We start from the raw sequence: 16,041 nt of genomic DNA, 5'->3' as shown, positions 1-16,041 counted from the left end.
AGCATGCAAGGAATAGAGTGAATTGGAATGATGTGGTATACCGGGGTCGACGTGCTGTCAGTGGATTGAACCAGGGCATGTGAAGCGTCTGGGGTAAACCATGGAAAGTTCTGTGGGGCCTGGATGTGGAAAGGGAGCTGTGGTTTCAGTGCATTATACATGACAGCTAGAGACTGAGTGTGAACGAATGTGGCCTTTGTTGTCTTTTCCTAGCACTACCTCGTGCACATGCAGGGGAGGGGGTTATTATTTCATGTGTGGCAGGGTGGCGATGGGAATGAATAAAGACAGACTATGAATTATGTACATGTGTATATATGTGTATGTCTGTGTGTGTATATGTATGTATATGTTGAGATGTATAGGTATGTATATTTGTGTTTGTGGACATGTATGTATATACATGTGTATGTGGGTGGGTTGGGCCGTTCTTTTGTCTGTTTCCTTGCGCTACTTCGCTAACGCGGGAGACAGTGACAAAGTAAAACAAAACAAAAAAATAAACATTTATAGTAGAAGATAAAAGGCTTAAGATGACAGAGGATATGGTTAATGAAGGCATCACACATAAATTTAAGAAGTTGCATGATAGAGAATATTCAAGAGATGGAGCCCGACAAGCATAAAACTCCTTCCCCCATACAGTACAAATAGGTATTTACAGAAAAATTATGATAAATTTTCATTGTGTACATAAGGAGCAAATTAGAATATTATTGTTTTGTAGAGTCACCACATAAACAGATGGAAATAAACATGGTAGAAAGATTGCTGAAACACTTCACAAGCAAAAATGAAGACCTGAAACATGAATTACCATTAGAGATTGAAGGAACTAGACTTATGCAGTTTGGAGAGATGAAGCATTATGTTTATGATAGTTTATTAATGGCAGGAGATAGCAGGCATAAAGATTTACATCCTAAATCTGGAAGTATCTCATTAGGGAAGATATGTAGTTATGAAGATTGGAGCTGTAACTGGAAACATACTAAGCATAATTGGATGAAACGTTATGCATGTCCCAAACAGAAACTTGAGCTTTTATTTAATGCTGTACCAGTAGAAACCAGAAATATACAGTATATGAAACATCCACAAAAGCATTCAGAAGAAGACTAGACTCATGGCAGAAGGCAATCTCGGATGAATTTCAAAAGAAGATAATTATTCTGGGGTTGCTTTGACAGGTGTACTTTAATAAGCAAATCCTGTTATGAATACTGTGAACAAGTCCAACCATTCTGGCAAAATCCCATCATGGGCACTCGTATGTTCATACTCTTTCTCATGCTTCACCATACTCTACCCCCTTCTTGCCTTCTGTCACCTGACTGGGTAGGCTACAATATTTCTAGGGTAAACCATGGCTGTATGAAATATGTTAGCTCATTTTTTTTTTTACTTTCAAATGTACTTCTCTCATTTTTTAGAGGATGACAATTTGAAGGATTTTTCCCCCAATTCAAGATGAGAACACTGTGAGTCACCAAGTATTTAAAGAATAAAGTTTAACGTGGGAAAAATGTGAGATTTAGAGAAACGAGAGTAGAAAGTGCAACTTTTCACTGTAGTTTAACTGTATTACTGCTTCCTTATTCAGAGATGTTGGAAGGATCCAAAATCAGAGGATATATGTTCATTGCAAGAAAAAGGATGAATTTTAGAGAGGAGAGAAAGGAAAGTGAGATAAATATATTACAGCATTGTCGTTGTAAGAGTGAATAAGGTCAGAAGTTGAGGAAAGAAAAGCTCTTATTGAGAGAAGAAAGAGCATAGGTGATAGCACAGAATTCTGAGGGACACCTTTGTTGTGAGGGTAAGTGGGAAAAGTTAATGTATCAAAGGCTACTATAGTGGAATGACCAGAAAAGAATATATGCATTAGAAAACAGAGTGAATTGGAAATATTAAAGGAAGTAAGTTCAGCAAGCAAAGACGTGCCACCGCATTTCAGTTCTTTAGAGATGTCAGTGGCCATGACAAAAGATTCACCAAAATCCCTAAGAGAGAAGGACCAGAGGTCATCACAAGATCTTGCATCACCAAAGCTGCATTGATCAGAAAAGAAAAAATGGGGGAATGGTAGTCTATCTTTCAACAGTAAAAGTTATGCAAAGTTTTAGAGACAGTAGAAGTAAGTGTGATGGGGCAGTTATTAGAAAGGTTAAAATGGTATTCTTCTTAGGGATGAGGTGAACCGAGGCATACTTCCAAGAAGCATGAATAGGTTAATAAGGGTAAGAGCTGTCAGAGACACACTTCTGTAACCCTTCAGTTGCATGGCCTGACCACATTCAGGACTATTTTTCCTGTTAGATGCATGGCTTGAATTTGGTTGTCATTCAAAAGGTGCACACTTTGCTGAAGTATAGCCACATTTCTGGCTGAATTTTTACCAAAATAAATCTTTAGAAATTGTTTTTAAAATGTTTTATGAAACTAGTCTGTCAGAGATGCCATTATTTTGCTTTTGGGATATTTTGTCTTACTGTTATATCATATATTGATAATCTGTCATTGTCCTTCACCTACTTACAGGAAAAATAATATTGTTCACCATCAGGTATTATTTTCAGGAGAATAATAATGTAATAAGTGGAAACTTCATGGTATTTTCAAAATAGAAAAGTATTGAAAAGTAAAATTTACCATTTCCATATAGTAATGGAGAAATAACCGCTAGGGAACCACCTTTGGCATCCAAATTCACAACTAGAAAGTTAATGCTTAGGAAGTATGCCATTTAGCCCATATAGCTTGCCTGTGTTTTGGGTCCATTCATGAAGTAACTGTAGGAGAGAGCATGGGTTCAGTAGATTTAGGGATTGGATGAAATGTAGAATCATCCAAAGAAATTAGAGGAAAATTAAGTCTTGACAAGATTTACTTTTTTTAGTTGTAGAGTTAGCTCAAGATTGGTCAAGTAGATGAAAAGAGGAAAGGTTGAATTACAAAAACTCTTTGGGTTACTTTTTGTTGAAGTTCAGAAAGATTTATTTGTTGAAGTGATTAGCAAGTAGTAGGTGGTAGGCAGCCACTGACCGGGGAGGTATATTACTACTACTTCCCGCATGGGTATTGGAAGGGTTAGTGACAGCTGTGTAGGGAGTCAGTGCTTCAGTGGTTTTCAAATTGCACTCCTCTGATCCAGGTAGCTGGCTTTACTTTCTGTCTCACCCATACATGGACTGCTGGCATTCTATCCACAGATATACAATCTCTCCTTGTTACATGTAACATCTGACAACACTTAACTCACACAACTCATTGTTCTTTATAGATTTTCCTGTGGTGAGCACCATGTGCTAGCCTTGCCTTTTGGTAAATTGGTTGGAGCAATAGATAGACTTTTTGGTAGGAACATAAGGAAAGAGCACTAGGCAGAAGCATGAGGTAGTAGTTGTGGCTTGGGACATTAGGTGGGAGCTTTAGGTAGATGTAGTAGGTTGGAACATGAGGTACACACTTTAGGTAGAAGTATTGAGTAGGAACATTAGGTAGGAGCCACTGGAAACAGTTTGCTAGACTTTCCCTCTGCTGTGGCCTGTTGAGGGTGAGGCACTAAAGGCTAAGAAGTGACACTAGTCATGGAGACTTTTACCTTGGTCTTCCCTTTGAGGGAATCCCCAGAGGAAACTGGATATAGAGAGAAGTGATTTGGAGAAGTTTATCTTACTTGACCTATCAAGTGGGTATGCAAAGTGGAAAAATTAAGGAACTTTTATATAAGTGTGGAAGACCTTGTTTCACTGTAAATATTTTGAAGGGTTGACAGTTTGCATAAGTGATTTGAGAGGCTACATATGTGTCATCCATCCCATTGGAGTGGAGCAGAATTTGATAACAGTACATGGAATTTGTTTTCCCTTAAAGGGAGATAGTCCGTTGGGTACAATGATTTTTTGTGTATGTAATATTTCAGACTTGCATGAAATTGTACTACACCAATCACAAGCAGGATATTTAATTTATAAATTGGTATGTACCTTACTTTTCATCTGTTCATGTTCTTAGAAAATGAGGTTTATAATATGACATTATATATTGATAAATGTATTTTAATTTTTTCAAATATTGACCTTTCACAGGAAGTAAATGTGTATAGTTCATGGTGTTAAAGATCTTTCCTGCCGTAAAAGGAGGGAGAAGAGAAGGTGAAACAAAATAGAATAAGTACTGGAGTCGATTCCCTGTGTGACTTATGGGATTGCCAAATAGGATGTCACATGTAGATCTGGAACTGCTTTCCTATACAAAGGACAGCTTTGTCAAACACCGAAGAGACCCATGACTGTAGGTTGAGGTTGATTTATACCTCTTTTCCTCAGTGATTTTGGAAGACTGTGGTCCCTGCCATTCATATAAGTAACATTTCATCAGTGAATCAACATTGCCACATGCTGTACTCCTATATTGAAAAAGTGGGAGTATAGTGTACCATTTATATTTTCATTTAGGGAACAAATATGAGACTCATGAAGTTCAGGAAATGAAAAAGTGACAGCAAGCATCATTACATTGTGTCTGTGAGCTGAAACTGGTTTATTATATGTTACCGATTCATTTCTAATAATAGATTTCAGTTTGTATTAATAATTATCAGAAAACATCTTGCATTAAATTAGGGCAGAAAATGTTTTGTTAACAGTATACACAGGGGTTGGAACTTTTATGTACAAATAGTTTGTGCATGTCTCAGGTATACATGAGAATGAAGGGATTCATGGTAGCTTATCACTTTGTAAGGGCATTCATAAGTGCCCTGTGGTCTCACCAAACAGCTCATGGAAAGGAAAGTTTTATCTGGAAATCATCTCAGCTTAACGATTGGTGAGTGTCATTGTGGATGTACAATTATGGAATAAGTACATATATGATAACTTCTCCTGCCCTGTGTCAGGGTCCAATAATAAACTCTTGCATAGATATGGCCTGAGTTGCATTGTACTTCAACATCAGTGTATTCGATTGTTAAGTAATACAAAAGTTAAAAGTTATTGCATCTTCGTGTATAGTATATAAATTGATATTTTTATTGAAAATGATTCCCTCAAAAATAGCTTTGACAAGAAATTATTAAAGATCATATTCTTAATTGATTATATATGTATTATCCACAAAATATTGAAAGTAAGATTTGTATTTGAGATATGGATTTCTTGTAGCAGAATTTCAGAATTCTGTGTTTTGGTTGAAACATGAGAATGATTGACAGCCAAGTTTGAACTTATTGTGGACATTATATCTCTATATTTCTCACAGATCAAGTAAAAAGTTGTTAATTTTATTTATTTTTGTACTGGGTAATACCTGTAATGTTTGATTTTTTTATGAGTTTTTTAAAAGCTTTTATTACATATGTAGGAACATTACTCATCAGCTCCTTCAGGTGGTACAGACGTGTACTCTGAAGTGCAGTAACTAGGCCTATGTCATATATAGGTTACTGAGTTGCAAACCAATGGACAAATCCTTTCATATGAGGTAGGAATGAAATCTTATCTGATCAGAAGTGTCAGCTTTCTTACCTTCTGGAGACAGCATAGATTGAACATTAGTCTTTGCTGATTGTTCAGGTTATGAATGTCATTGATTCAATCATCAGACATTAGTATTTTTGTCCAACAGAGTTACTGCTAAAAAGAAAGAAATTTTCAGGTATGTAGGTGAGTGGACAAATACTGTATCGCATTTTATATTCAATCATTGTGAAGTATATTAAACTCTTGTTTTCTTAATTTTGATTTTCTTATACCTTGAGTACTTAGTATTATCCAAAAAGTGCAAACCTCTGCTGAATCATTTCAGGTTGTTTTGGAATATTTTCCTCAGGTATATGAGAGGACAGCACTTGAATGTGAATGGAATACCCAAAGGTGTTATGTAATATGAAAGGCCTTCTAGATTCTGTTCATCTTAGCACAGCAGGAGAAAGGATCTATTGTAGTTTAACATTAGTGGTCACAGTGGTCAGGAATTTGCATGGTGTAAGAGATAATTTGCTCTAGATCATTGAGAATAGAGAACATGAGGGAAAAATTCGGCCATTCCTCATGGTAAACAATGAAATCCCCTTTAGGTAGATGATCTTGTTTTGTGGGTTAGAGGATGCTACAGGGTCATGGTAGGAGTTTAGATAGTAGAAGAAAGATGTAAAATTTGTAGAATTAACAGAGCAGTAGGTAAAGCAAAGGAAAATGAGGTAGTTAGGAGAGAGGCCTTGAGCCACATAAATATTGGGGACTTGAGGCATGCAACAGGTGTGCTGATGTTGGAATAAGCACGGACATCACCCTTGAACAGGAATCGTTAGTGGAGATTACACTTGGATATAAAAAAAAAAAGGGGGCTTAAAGGGTTACTAATCAGGGTAACCTGCTACCTGTACTTAATGAGCTACTGATCAAGAGTAAACTGGTACAGGTAAAGAGCTACTAATTATGGTACACTGTTATCGGTAATTGGAGCTACTAATCGGGGTAAAATGCTACCGGTAGTTAAAGAGCTACTAATCAGGGTAAATTGTTATAGGTAAAGATCTGCCAATCAGGGAAAACTGCTACCAGTAATTACTGGTAGAGCTACTAATTGGTATAAACATTCAACTACTAATTTGGGTAAATGTAACATAGTTAAAGAGCTACTAATTAGGTCCATAATGATATTCAGAAATGACTTTGATATAAAGTCTTTAAAAAGCACAGCTCTCTAACATTATTATCATTTTCATTTTAGATTCGGAACTTTATATAGATAAAGAGTGTAAGGAAGTAGATAAAGTTATTTTGTATTTCTACATACTGTTACTTTGATGATTACAAGACAATTAAGTAGGTTTCCTTCTATAATGAAGTAGGATAACTTTGAAGAGAAAATAAGCCAATGAATCTATGAAGTATTGAGGAAATTGGAATCCACCTTACCCATGTAATGTACTTATACTCCAATATGTCATTAAACACTTGTGTTTGATTATTCAGGGATCATCCAAATACTGAGACACTGCATAAGGGAACTTTACAGATCAGGAATCCTGAAATGATACAGAAATTTGGTTTATTGTGGAACTATAATTTAGCATGTTACAAATTCATACATGTACATTATGCTTTTATATATATTATTATTATTATTATTATTTTTATTATTATTACACATAATCGCTGTTTCCTGCATCAGCGAGGTAGCGCCAGGAAACAAATGAAGAATGTCCCTATTCATGCTTGCCTTCATCCATCCCTGTTGCTACCCTGCCCCACAGGAAATAGCACCACTATACCCCGCTTCAGCGAAGTAGTGCCATAAAAACAGACAAAAAAAGGCCACATTTTTACACACTCAGTCTCTAGCTGTAATGTGTAGTGTAACAAAACTACAGCACCCTACCCACATATCTTTCCATGGTTTACCCCAGACACTTCACATGCCCTGGTTTAGTCCATTGACAGCACGTCGACCATGGTATACCACATCATTCTAATTCACTCTATTCCTTGTACACCTCTCACCTTCCAGTATGTTCAGGCCCCGATCGCTCAAAATCTTTTTCACTCCATCCCTCCACCTCCTTGTTCCCTTCATCTCTGACACATATATCCTCTTTGTCAATCTTTCCCCTCTCATTCTCTCTATATGTCCAAACCATTTCAACACACCTTCTGCTCTCTCAACCACACTTTATTTCCACACATCTCTGTTACCCTTTCATTACTTACTTGATCAAACCGCATATTGTCCTCAAACATTTCATTTCCAACACATCCACTCTCCTTTGTATCTATGGCCCATGCCTCATAACCACCATACAGCACTGTTGGAACAACTATTCCTTCAAACATACCCATTTTTGCTCTCCGAGATAATGATCTCTCTTTCCACACACTCTTCATTGCTCCTAGAACCTTCGCCCCCTTCCCCACCCTGTGACTCACTTCCGCTTCCATTGTTCCATACACTGCTAAGTCCCAACAGACTGCATACTCACCTTTACCTCCCTCAACACCCCATCCATAAACAAATTAAACAACCATGGGGACATCACACACCCCTGCTTCAAACCGACCTTCACTGGGAACCAATCACTCTCCTCTCTTCTTACCTGTACACATGCCTTACCTCCAGGGTAAAATCTTTTCACTGCTTCGAGCAACTTACCACCCACACCATGTACTCTAAAAACCTTCCACAAAGCATCAATATCAACCCTTTCATATGCCCTCTCCAGATCCATAAATGCCACATGCATTCTACCAAGCAAACATCTGATCCACACATACTTTGCCACTTCTGAAACCACACTGCTCTTCCCCAATCTGATGTTCTGTACATGCCTTCACCCTCTCAATCATTACTCTCCCATGTAATTTCCCAGGAATAGTTAACAAACTTATGCCTCTGTAGTTTGAACACTCGCCTTTATCGCCTTTGCCTTTATGCAGTGGTACTATACATGGATTCCACCAATCCTCAGGCACTTCACATTGGTCCATACATATACTAAATATCCTTTATTATACTTAATCTCTGTTTCCCAAGTCAGCAAGGTTGCACCACAAAACACGAAGAATGGTCATCCACTCATATACACACAAATATACATAACGCCCATACATACACATATACATACATATACATATCAACATATACATACACAGACATACATATATACACATGTACATATTCATGCTTGCCTTCATCCATTCCTGGTGCTACCCCAAGGTAGTGCCAGGAAATAGATGAAGAAAGACCCATCCACTCATGTGAGAAACTGCAGAAGCTGGTGACTGAGTTTGGTAAAGTGTGTGAAAGAAGAAAGTTAAGAGTAAATGTGAATAAGAGCAAGGTTATTAGGTACAGTAGGGTTGAGGGTCAAGTCAATTGGGAGGTGAGTTTGAATGGAGAAAAACTGGAGGAAGTGAAGTGTTTTAGATATCTGGGAGTGGATCTGGCAGCGGATGGAACCATGGAAGCGGAAGTGGATCATAGGGTGGGGGAGGGGGCAAAAATTCTGGAAGCCTTGAAGAATGTGTGGAAGTCGAGAACATTATCTCGGAAAGCAAAAATGGGTATGTTTGAAGGAATAGTGGTTACAACAATGTTGTATGGTTGCGAGGCGTGGGCTATGGATAGAGTTGTGCACAGGAGGATGGATGTGCTGGAAATGAGATGTTTGAGGACAATGTGTGGTGTGAGGTGGTTTGATCGAGTAAGTAACGTAAGGGTAAGAGAGATGTGTGGAAATAAAAAGAGTGTGGTTGAGAGAGCAGAAGAGGGTGTTTTGAAATGGTTTGGGCACATGGAGAGAATGAGTGAGGAAAGATTGACCAAGAGGATATATGTGTCGGAGGTGGAGGGAACGAGGAGAAGAGGGAGACCAAATTGGAGGTGGAAAGATGGAGTGAAAAAGATTTTGTGTGATCGGGGCCTGAGCATGCAGGAGGGTGAAAGGAGGGCAAGGAATACAGTGAATTGGAGCGATGTGGTATACCGGGGTTGACGTGCTGTCAGTGGATTGAATCAAGGCATGTGAAGCGTCTGGTGTAAACCATGGAAAGCTGTGTAGGTATGTATATTTGCGTGTGTGGACGTATGTATATACATGTGTATGGGGGTGGGTTGGGCCATTTCTTTCGTCTGTTTCCTTGAGCTACCTCGCAAATGCGGGAGACAGCGACAAAGCAAAAAAAAAAATATATATATATATATATATATATATATAAATTGTTTAATTTGTTTATGGATGGGGTTGTTAGGGAGGTAAATGCAAGAGTTTTGGAAAGAGGGGCAAGTATGAAGTCTGTTGTGGATGAGAGAGCTTGGGAAGTGAGTCAGTTGTTGTTCGCTGATGACACAGCGCTGGTGGCTGATTCATGTGAGAAACTGCAGAAGCTGATGACTGAGTTTGGTAAAGTGTGTGAAAGAAGAAAGTTAAGAGTAAATGTGAATAAGAGCAAGGTTATTAGGTACAGTAGGGTTGAGGGTCAAGTCAATTGGGAGGTAAGTTTGAATGGAGAAAAATGGAGGAAGTAAAGTGTTTTAGATATCTGGGAGTGGATCTGGCAGCAGATGGAACCGTGGAAGCGGAAGTGAATCATAGGGTGGGGGAGGGGGCGAAAATCCTGGGAGCCTTGAAGAATGTGTGGAAGTCGAGAACATTATCTCGGAGAGCAAAAATGGGTATGTTTGAAGGAATAGTGGTTCCAACAATGCTGTATGGTTGCGAGGTGTGGGCTATGGATAGAGTTGTGCGCAGGAGGGTGGATGTGCTGGAAATGAGATGTTTGAGGACAATGTGTGGTGTGAGGTGGTTTGATCGAGTAAGTAATGTAAGGGTAAGAGAGATGTGTGGAAATAAAAAGAGCGTGGTTGAGAGAGCAGAAGAGGGTGTTTTGAAATGGTTTGGGCACATGGAGAGAATGAGTGAGGAAAGATTGACCAAGAGGATATATGTGTCGGAGGTGGAGGGAACGAGGAGAAGTGGGAGACCAAATTGGAGGTGGAAAGATGGAGTGAAAAAGATTTTGTGTGATCGGGGCCTGAACATGCAGGAGGGTGAAAGGCGGGCAAGGAATAGAGTGAACTGGATCGATGTGGTATACCGGAGTTGATGTGCTGTCAGTGGATTGAATCAGGGCATGTGAAGCGTCTGGGGTAAACCATGGAAAGTTGTGCGGGGCCTGGATGTGGAAAGGGAGCTGTGGTTTCGGGCATTATTGCATGACAGCTAGAGACTGAGTGTGAACAAATGGGGCCTTTGTTGTCTTTTCCTAGTGCTACCTTGCACACATGAGGGGAGAGGGGGATGGTATTCCATGTGTGGCGAGGTGGCGATGGGAATGAATAAAGGCAGACAGTGTGAATTGTATGCATGGGTATATATGTCTGTGTGTGTATATATATGTGTACATTGAGATGTATAGGTATGTATATTTGCGTGTGTGGACGTGTATGTATATACATGGTGTATGGGGGTGGGTTGGGCCATTTCTTTCGTCTGTTTCCTTGCGCTACCTCGCAAACACGGGAGACAGCGACAAAGCATAATAATATAATAATAATAAATAAATAGGTTTGCGGCAGGGGTGTGTGATGTCTCCATGGTTGTTTAATTTGTTTATGGATGGGGTTGTTAGGGAGGTGAATGCAAGAGTTTTGGAAAGAGGGGCAAGTATGAAGTCTGTTGGGGATGAGAGAGCTTGGGAAGTGAGTCAGTTGTTGTTCGCTGATGATACAGCGCTGGTGGCTGATTCATGTGAGAAACTGCAGAAGCTGGTGACTGAGTTTGGTAAAGTGTGTGAAAGAAGAAAGTTAAGAGTAAATGTGAATAAGAGCAAGGTTATTAGGTACAGTAGGGTTGAGGGTCAAGTCAATTGGGAGGTGAATTTGTATGGAGAAAAACTGGAGGAAGTGAAGTGTTTTAGATATCTGGGAGTGGATCTGGCAGCGGATGGAACCATGGAAGCGGAAGTGGATCATAGGGTGGGGGAGGGGGCGAAAATTCTGGGAGCCTTGAAGAATGTGTGGAAGTCGAGAACATTATCTCGGAAAGCAAAAATGGGTATGTTTGAAGGAATAGTGGTTCCAACAATGTTGTATGGTTGCGAGGCGTGGGCTATGGATAGAGTTGAGCGCAGGAGGATGGATGTGCTGGAAATGAGATGTTTGAGGACAATATGTGGTGTGAGGTGGTTTGATCGAGTAAGTAACGTAAGGGTAAGAGAGATGTGTGGAAATAAAAAGAGCGTGGTTGAGAGAGCAGAAGAGGGTGTTTTGAAATGGTTCGGGCACATGGAGAGAATGAGTGAGGAAAGATTGACCAAGAGAATATATGTGTCGGAGGTGGAGGGAACAAGGAGAAGAGGGAGACCAAATTGGAGGTGGAAAGATGGAGTGAAAAAGATTTTGTGTGATCGGGGCCTGAACATGCAGGAGGGTGAAAGGAGGGCAAGGAATAGAGTGAATTGGAGCGATGTGGTATACCGGGGTTGACGTGCTGTCAGTGGATTGAATCAAGGCATGTGAAGCGACTGGGGTAAACCATGGAAAGCTGTGTACGTATGTATATTTGCGTGTGTGGACGTATGTATATACATGTGTATGGGGGTGGGTTGGGCCATTTCTTTCGTCTGTTTCCTTGCGCTACCTCGCAAACGCGGGAGACAGCGACAAAGCAAAAAAAAAAAAAAAAAAAATTAATACTGGATGCATGGGACATGGTAAATTCCACACATTTATCAAAGCTTTGGTCCATAATCATGCTTAATTTTTAATTTAATACACCAGAATATTTTATAGTCAATGAAGTTGAGCATATCTCCCCTGCCTTTTACGACAGTATGACATTTCATAATTTAATAAAAAGAAAGGTACAATACTTATGCTTATTATGAAGATTTCACAACTAAAGGATTTGAGACTCTAAAGATGTTCGGCAGCATGGCAGCGAGGTGCTGGAACAGGTCCTCTGAGATTCCCTGCAAATTTATATTTAATATATACTATATATTTAATATGTACTATTCAGAACCACAGTTCTTAGTTTCAGCTTACATCAGATTTTAAAAGTAAGGTTCTGTGTCAAGGGCATGCAATATTACCATGGTTGTTGACTGTGTTTACTTGTTTTTAATGGATGGAGTGGTTTCGGAAATGAATCAGTTGCTGTTTGCAGATGACACAGCTCTGGTGGCAGACTCTAGGAAAAAAACTTTGAAAGCTGGTGACAGTGCCCATGAGTGTGTGCATGAAAGGCTTACAATTAATAGTACAATCCCTAAGTGGCTAACTCAAGGACCCCTTTCAAGGAGCTCCTGCAGTTTCAAGGCTACAATCAGTAACAGGAACATGAACCCCTTTGGAGTGATTAGTTCCTTGACTAGATTCTACTACTTTCATCCTGTGACATTTATATAACCACTTGAAGGTGACTTCCCATTTGCACTGTAATCAAACAAAGAAGGGGTTCTTGCAGAATGACTGTGTTAAGTACACTGTGATCTGTCATTACAGTGAATTGTCACTGTATGAATAACTGAAACTCATGTTGTAAGGGGAATTATGTTCCAAACCAAAAATTTCCCATCTAATTCTCATGTATGAATTATACTCGACTCAACTAACCATCAATATACACCACTATAATTATATAAATTAGAATCTTATTCAGCAACTACTGCCCTTTCAGTGGTCAGACAATATTTAATAATTCTTACTGAGAATCCTAAGGGATTGAGTTAGCTGGTGGAAGAGTGGGATGAGAGAGGACTGAATGGCTTGTCATGCCTTCCAAAGTAATATTTTCCATTTCAGTAAGAAATGTTTATGTTAGCTTGTGTATCTAGCCATTATATTACCTATTCCAATGTTTTCATGTTAGATCTAACTTTTACAACAAATTAAGAATGTGGAAACTTGTTTCTTATGAGGCCAGTCTATGATTAGAATCTATTGCTATTTTACTTTGATAACAATATAAAAGGCATTATAACTGAAAAACATACAATATACTAAATACTTCATTATTAACTGAAAATAATATTTATTTATATTTTATTTATTATACTTTGGCGCTGTCTCCCGAGTCAGTGAGGAAGCGCAAGGAAACGTAAGAAAGAATGGCCCAACCCACCAAAATACACATGTATATACATAAATGCCCACACACACACACATATACATACCTATAAATTTCAATGTATACATACATATACATACACAGACATATACATATATACAATGTACATATTCATACATGCTACCTTCATCCATTCCTCCCACTACCCCACCACACATGAAACGGCACCCCCCTTCCCCCACGTGCAGACGGGAAGCGCTAAGAAAAGACAGCATAGGCCACATTTGTTCACACTCAGTCTCTAGCTGTCATGTGAAATGCACCGAAACCACAGTTCCCTTTCCACATCCAGGCCCCACAAAACTTTCCATGGTTTACCCCAGATGCTTCACATGCCCTGCTTCAATCCATTGACAGCACGTCCACCCCAGTATACCACATCATTCCAATTCACTCTATTCCTTGCACGCCTTTCACCCTCCTGTATGTTCAGGCCCTAATTGCTCAAAATCTTTTTCACTCCATCCTTTCACCTCCAAGTTGGTCTCCCACTTCTCGTTCCCTTCACCTTTGACACATATATCCTCTTTGTCAATCTTTCCTCACTCATTCTCTCCATGTGACCAAACCATTTTGATACACCCTCTTCTGCTCTCTCAACTACACTTTTTATTACCACACATTTCTCTTACCCTTTCATTACTTACCCGATCAAACCACCTCACACCATATACTGTCCTTAAACATCTCATTTCCAACACATCCACCCTCCTCCACACAACCCTATCTATAGCCCATGCCTCACAACCATATAACATTATTGGGACCACTATTCCTTCGAACATACCCATTTTTGCTCTCCGAGATAACATTCTCACCTTCCACACATTCTTCAACGCTCCCAGAACCTTCGCCTCCTCCCCTACCCTGTGGCTCACTTCTGCTTCCATGGATCCATCTGCTGCCAAATCCACTCCTCCCACATATCTAAAACGCTTCACTTCCTCCAGTTTTTTTCCATTCAAACTTACCTCTCTACTGACTTGTCCCGCAACCCTACTGAACCTAATAACCTTGCTCTTATTCACATTTACTCTCAGCTTTCTTCTTTCACACACTTTACCAAACTCAGTCACCAGCTTATGCAGTTTATCACCCAAATCAGCAACCAGCACTGTATCATCAGCGAACAACAACTGATTCACTTCCCAAGCCCTCTCATCCACAACAGACTGCATACCTGTCTCTCTCCAAAACTCTTGCATTCACCTCCCTAACAACCCCATCCATAAACAAATTAAACAACCATGGAAATACCATGCACCCCTAGCGCAAACCGACATTCACTGGGAACCAATTACTTTCCTCTCTTCCCACTCGTACACATGCCTTAGATCCTCGATAAAAACTTTTCACTGCTTCCAACAACTTACCTCCCACACCATATATTCTTAATACCTTCCACAGAGCATCTCTATCAACTCTATCATATGCCTTCTCCAGATCCACAAATGCTACATAAAAATATGAATTTTTTTGAAATCTGTCACTCTGTCACTAATGAAAACTTACTATTGTTCTATTGATTTTTTTACCTAATTTCTTTGAACCATCATTCTGCAGGAACCCCTGTATGTTGTGAAGACAAAAAAAGGAGTGGGTGCGGAGTGCTGGAAATCCCCCTCCTTGTACTTTGATTTCTAAAAGACAGAACAGAAAAAGGTGCCAAGCAGGGAATGATCATTCTCTGTAAAAGCTCAGGCTGGGATGTATGGATGTAACCAAGAAGAGAGGAGAGGACATAGGTAGTACATTTGAGGAAAGAAAGCTAGGTGTTCTGGCTCTGAGTGAAACAAAGCTCATGGGAGGAATGGTTTGGAACTGTCTCAGGATTTACGTAAAGTCAGGGGTTGATGAGCGGACAAGAGCTAAGGAAGGAGTATCACTAATCCTGAAGCAAGAGTTGTTGGAAAGTGTGAAAGAGTGTAAGGAAGTAAATTCCAGATTGATGTGGGTAAAAATGAAAGTGGATAGCAAGAGAGGGGTGAGAGCTGTTGTTTGCCAATGATACAGCTCTAGTGGCTGATTCATGTGAGAAATTGCAGAAGTTGATGACTGAGTTTGGAAAGTGTGTGAAAGGAGAAAGTTGAGAGTAAATGTGGGTAAAAGCAAGGTTAATATGTAAGTTTGGAGAAAAATTGGAGAAAGTGAAGTGTTCTAGATATCCGGGAGTGGACTTAGCAGTGGATGGAACCATGGAAGCAGAAGTGAGTCCCAGGGTGGGGGAGGAGGCGAAGGTTCTGGGAGCGATGAAGAATGTGTGGACGGAGAGAACATTATCTCAAAGAGCAAAAATGGGCATGTTTGAAGGAATAGTAGTTCCAACAATGTTATAGGTGCAAGGCATGGGCTATAGAGAGGGTTGTATGGAGGAGGGTGGATGTGTTGGAAATGAAATGTTTAAG

At 39.6% G+C, this 16,041-nt stretch overlaps 2 protein-coding genes across 2 annotated transcripts in view; one reads left to right on the top strand and one right to left on the bottom strand.

Moving 5' to 3' along the window:
• LOC139763924 (FACT complex subunit spt16-like) overlaps positions 1-5,741 on the top strand; it is a 172,593-nt gene extending 166,852 nt beyond the window's left edge. Inside the window, exon 24 of the mRNA XM_071690373.1 lies at positions 4,092-5,741. Within this exon, the coding sequence (XP_071546474.1) occupies positions 4,092-4,098 (7 nt within the window). The 3' untranslated portion in view covers positions 4,099-5,741. The remainder of the gene's footprint in view (positions 1-4,091) is intronic.
• A 143-nt stretch (positions 5,742-5,884) lies between these two features.
• LOC139763999 (FERRY endosomal RAB5 effector complex subunit 3) overlaps positions 5,885-16,041 on the bottom strand; it is an 84,989-nt gene continuing 74,832 nt past the window's right edge. Inside the window, exons 12-13 of the mRNA XM_071690471.1 lie at positions 12,378-12,476; positions 5,885-7,036 (exon numbers count right to left, since the gene is read on the bottom strand). Coding sequence (XP_071546572.1) covers positions 12,387-12,476 — 90 coding nt within the window. The 3' untranslated portion in view covers positions 5,885-7,036; positions 12,378-12,386. The remainder of the gene's footprint in view (positions 7,037-12,377; positions 12,477-16,041) is intronic.

This window comes from Panulirus ornatus, chromosome 48 (assembly GCF_036320965.1).
Source record: "Panulirus ornatus isolate Po-2019 chromosome 48, ASM3632096v1, whole genome shotgun sequence".
Classification (NCBI taxonomy): domain Eukaryota; kingdom Metazoa; phylum Arthropoda; class Malacostraca; order Decapoda; family Palinuridae; genus Panulirus; species Panulirus ornatus.
This window is presented reverse-complemented; position numbering and strand designations above follow the sequence as displayed.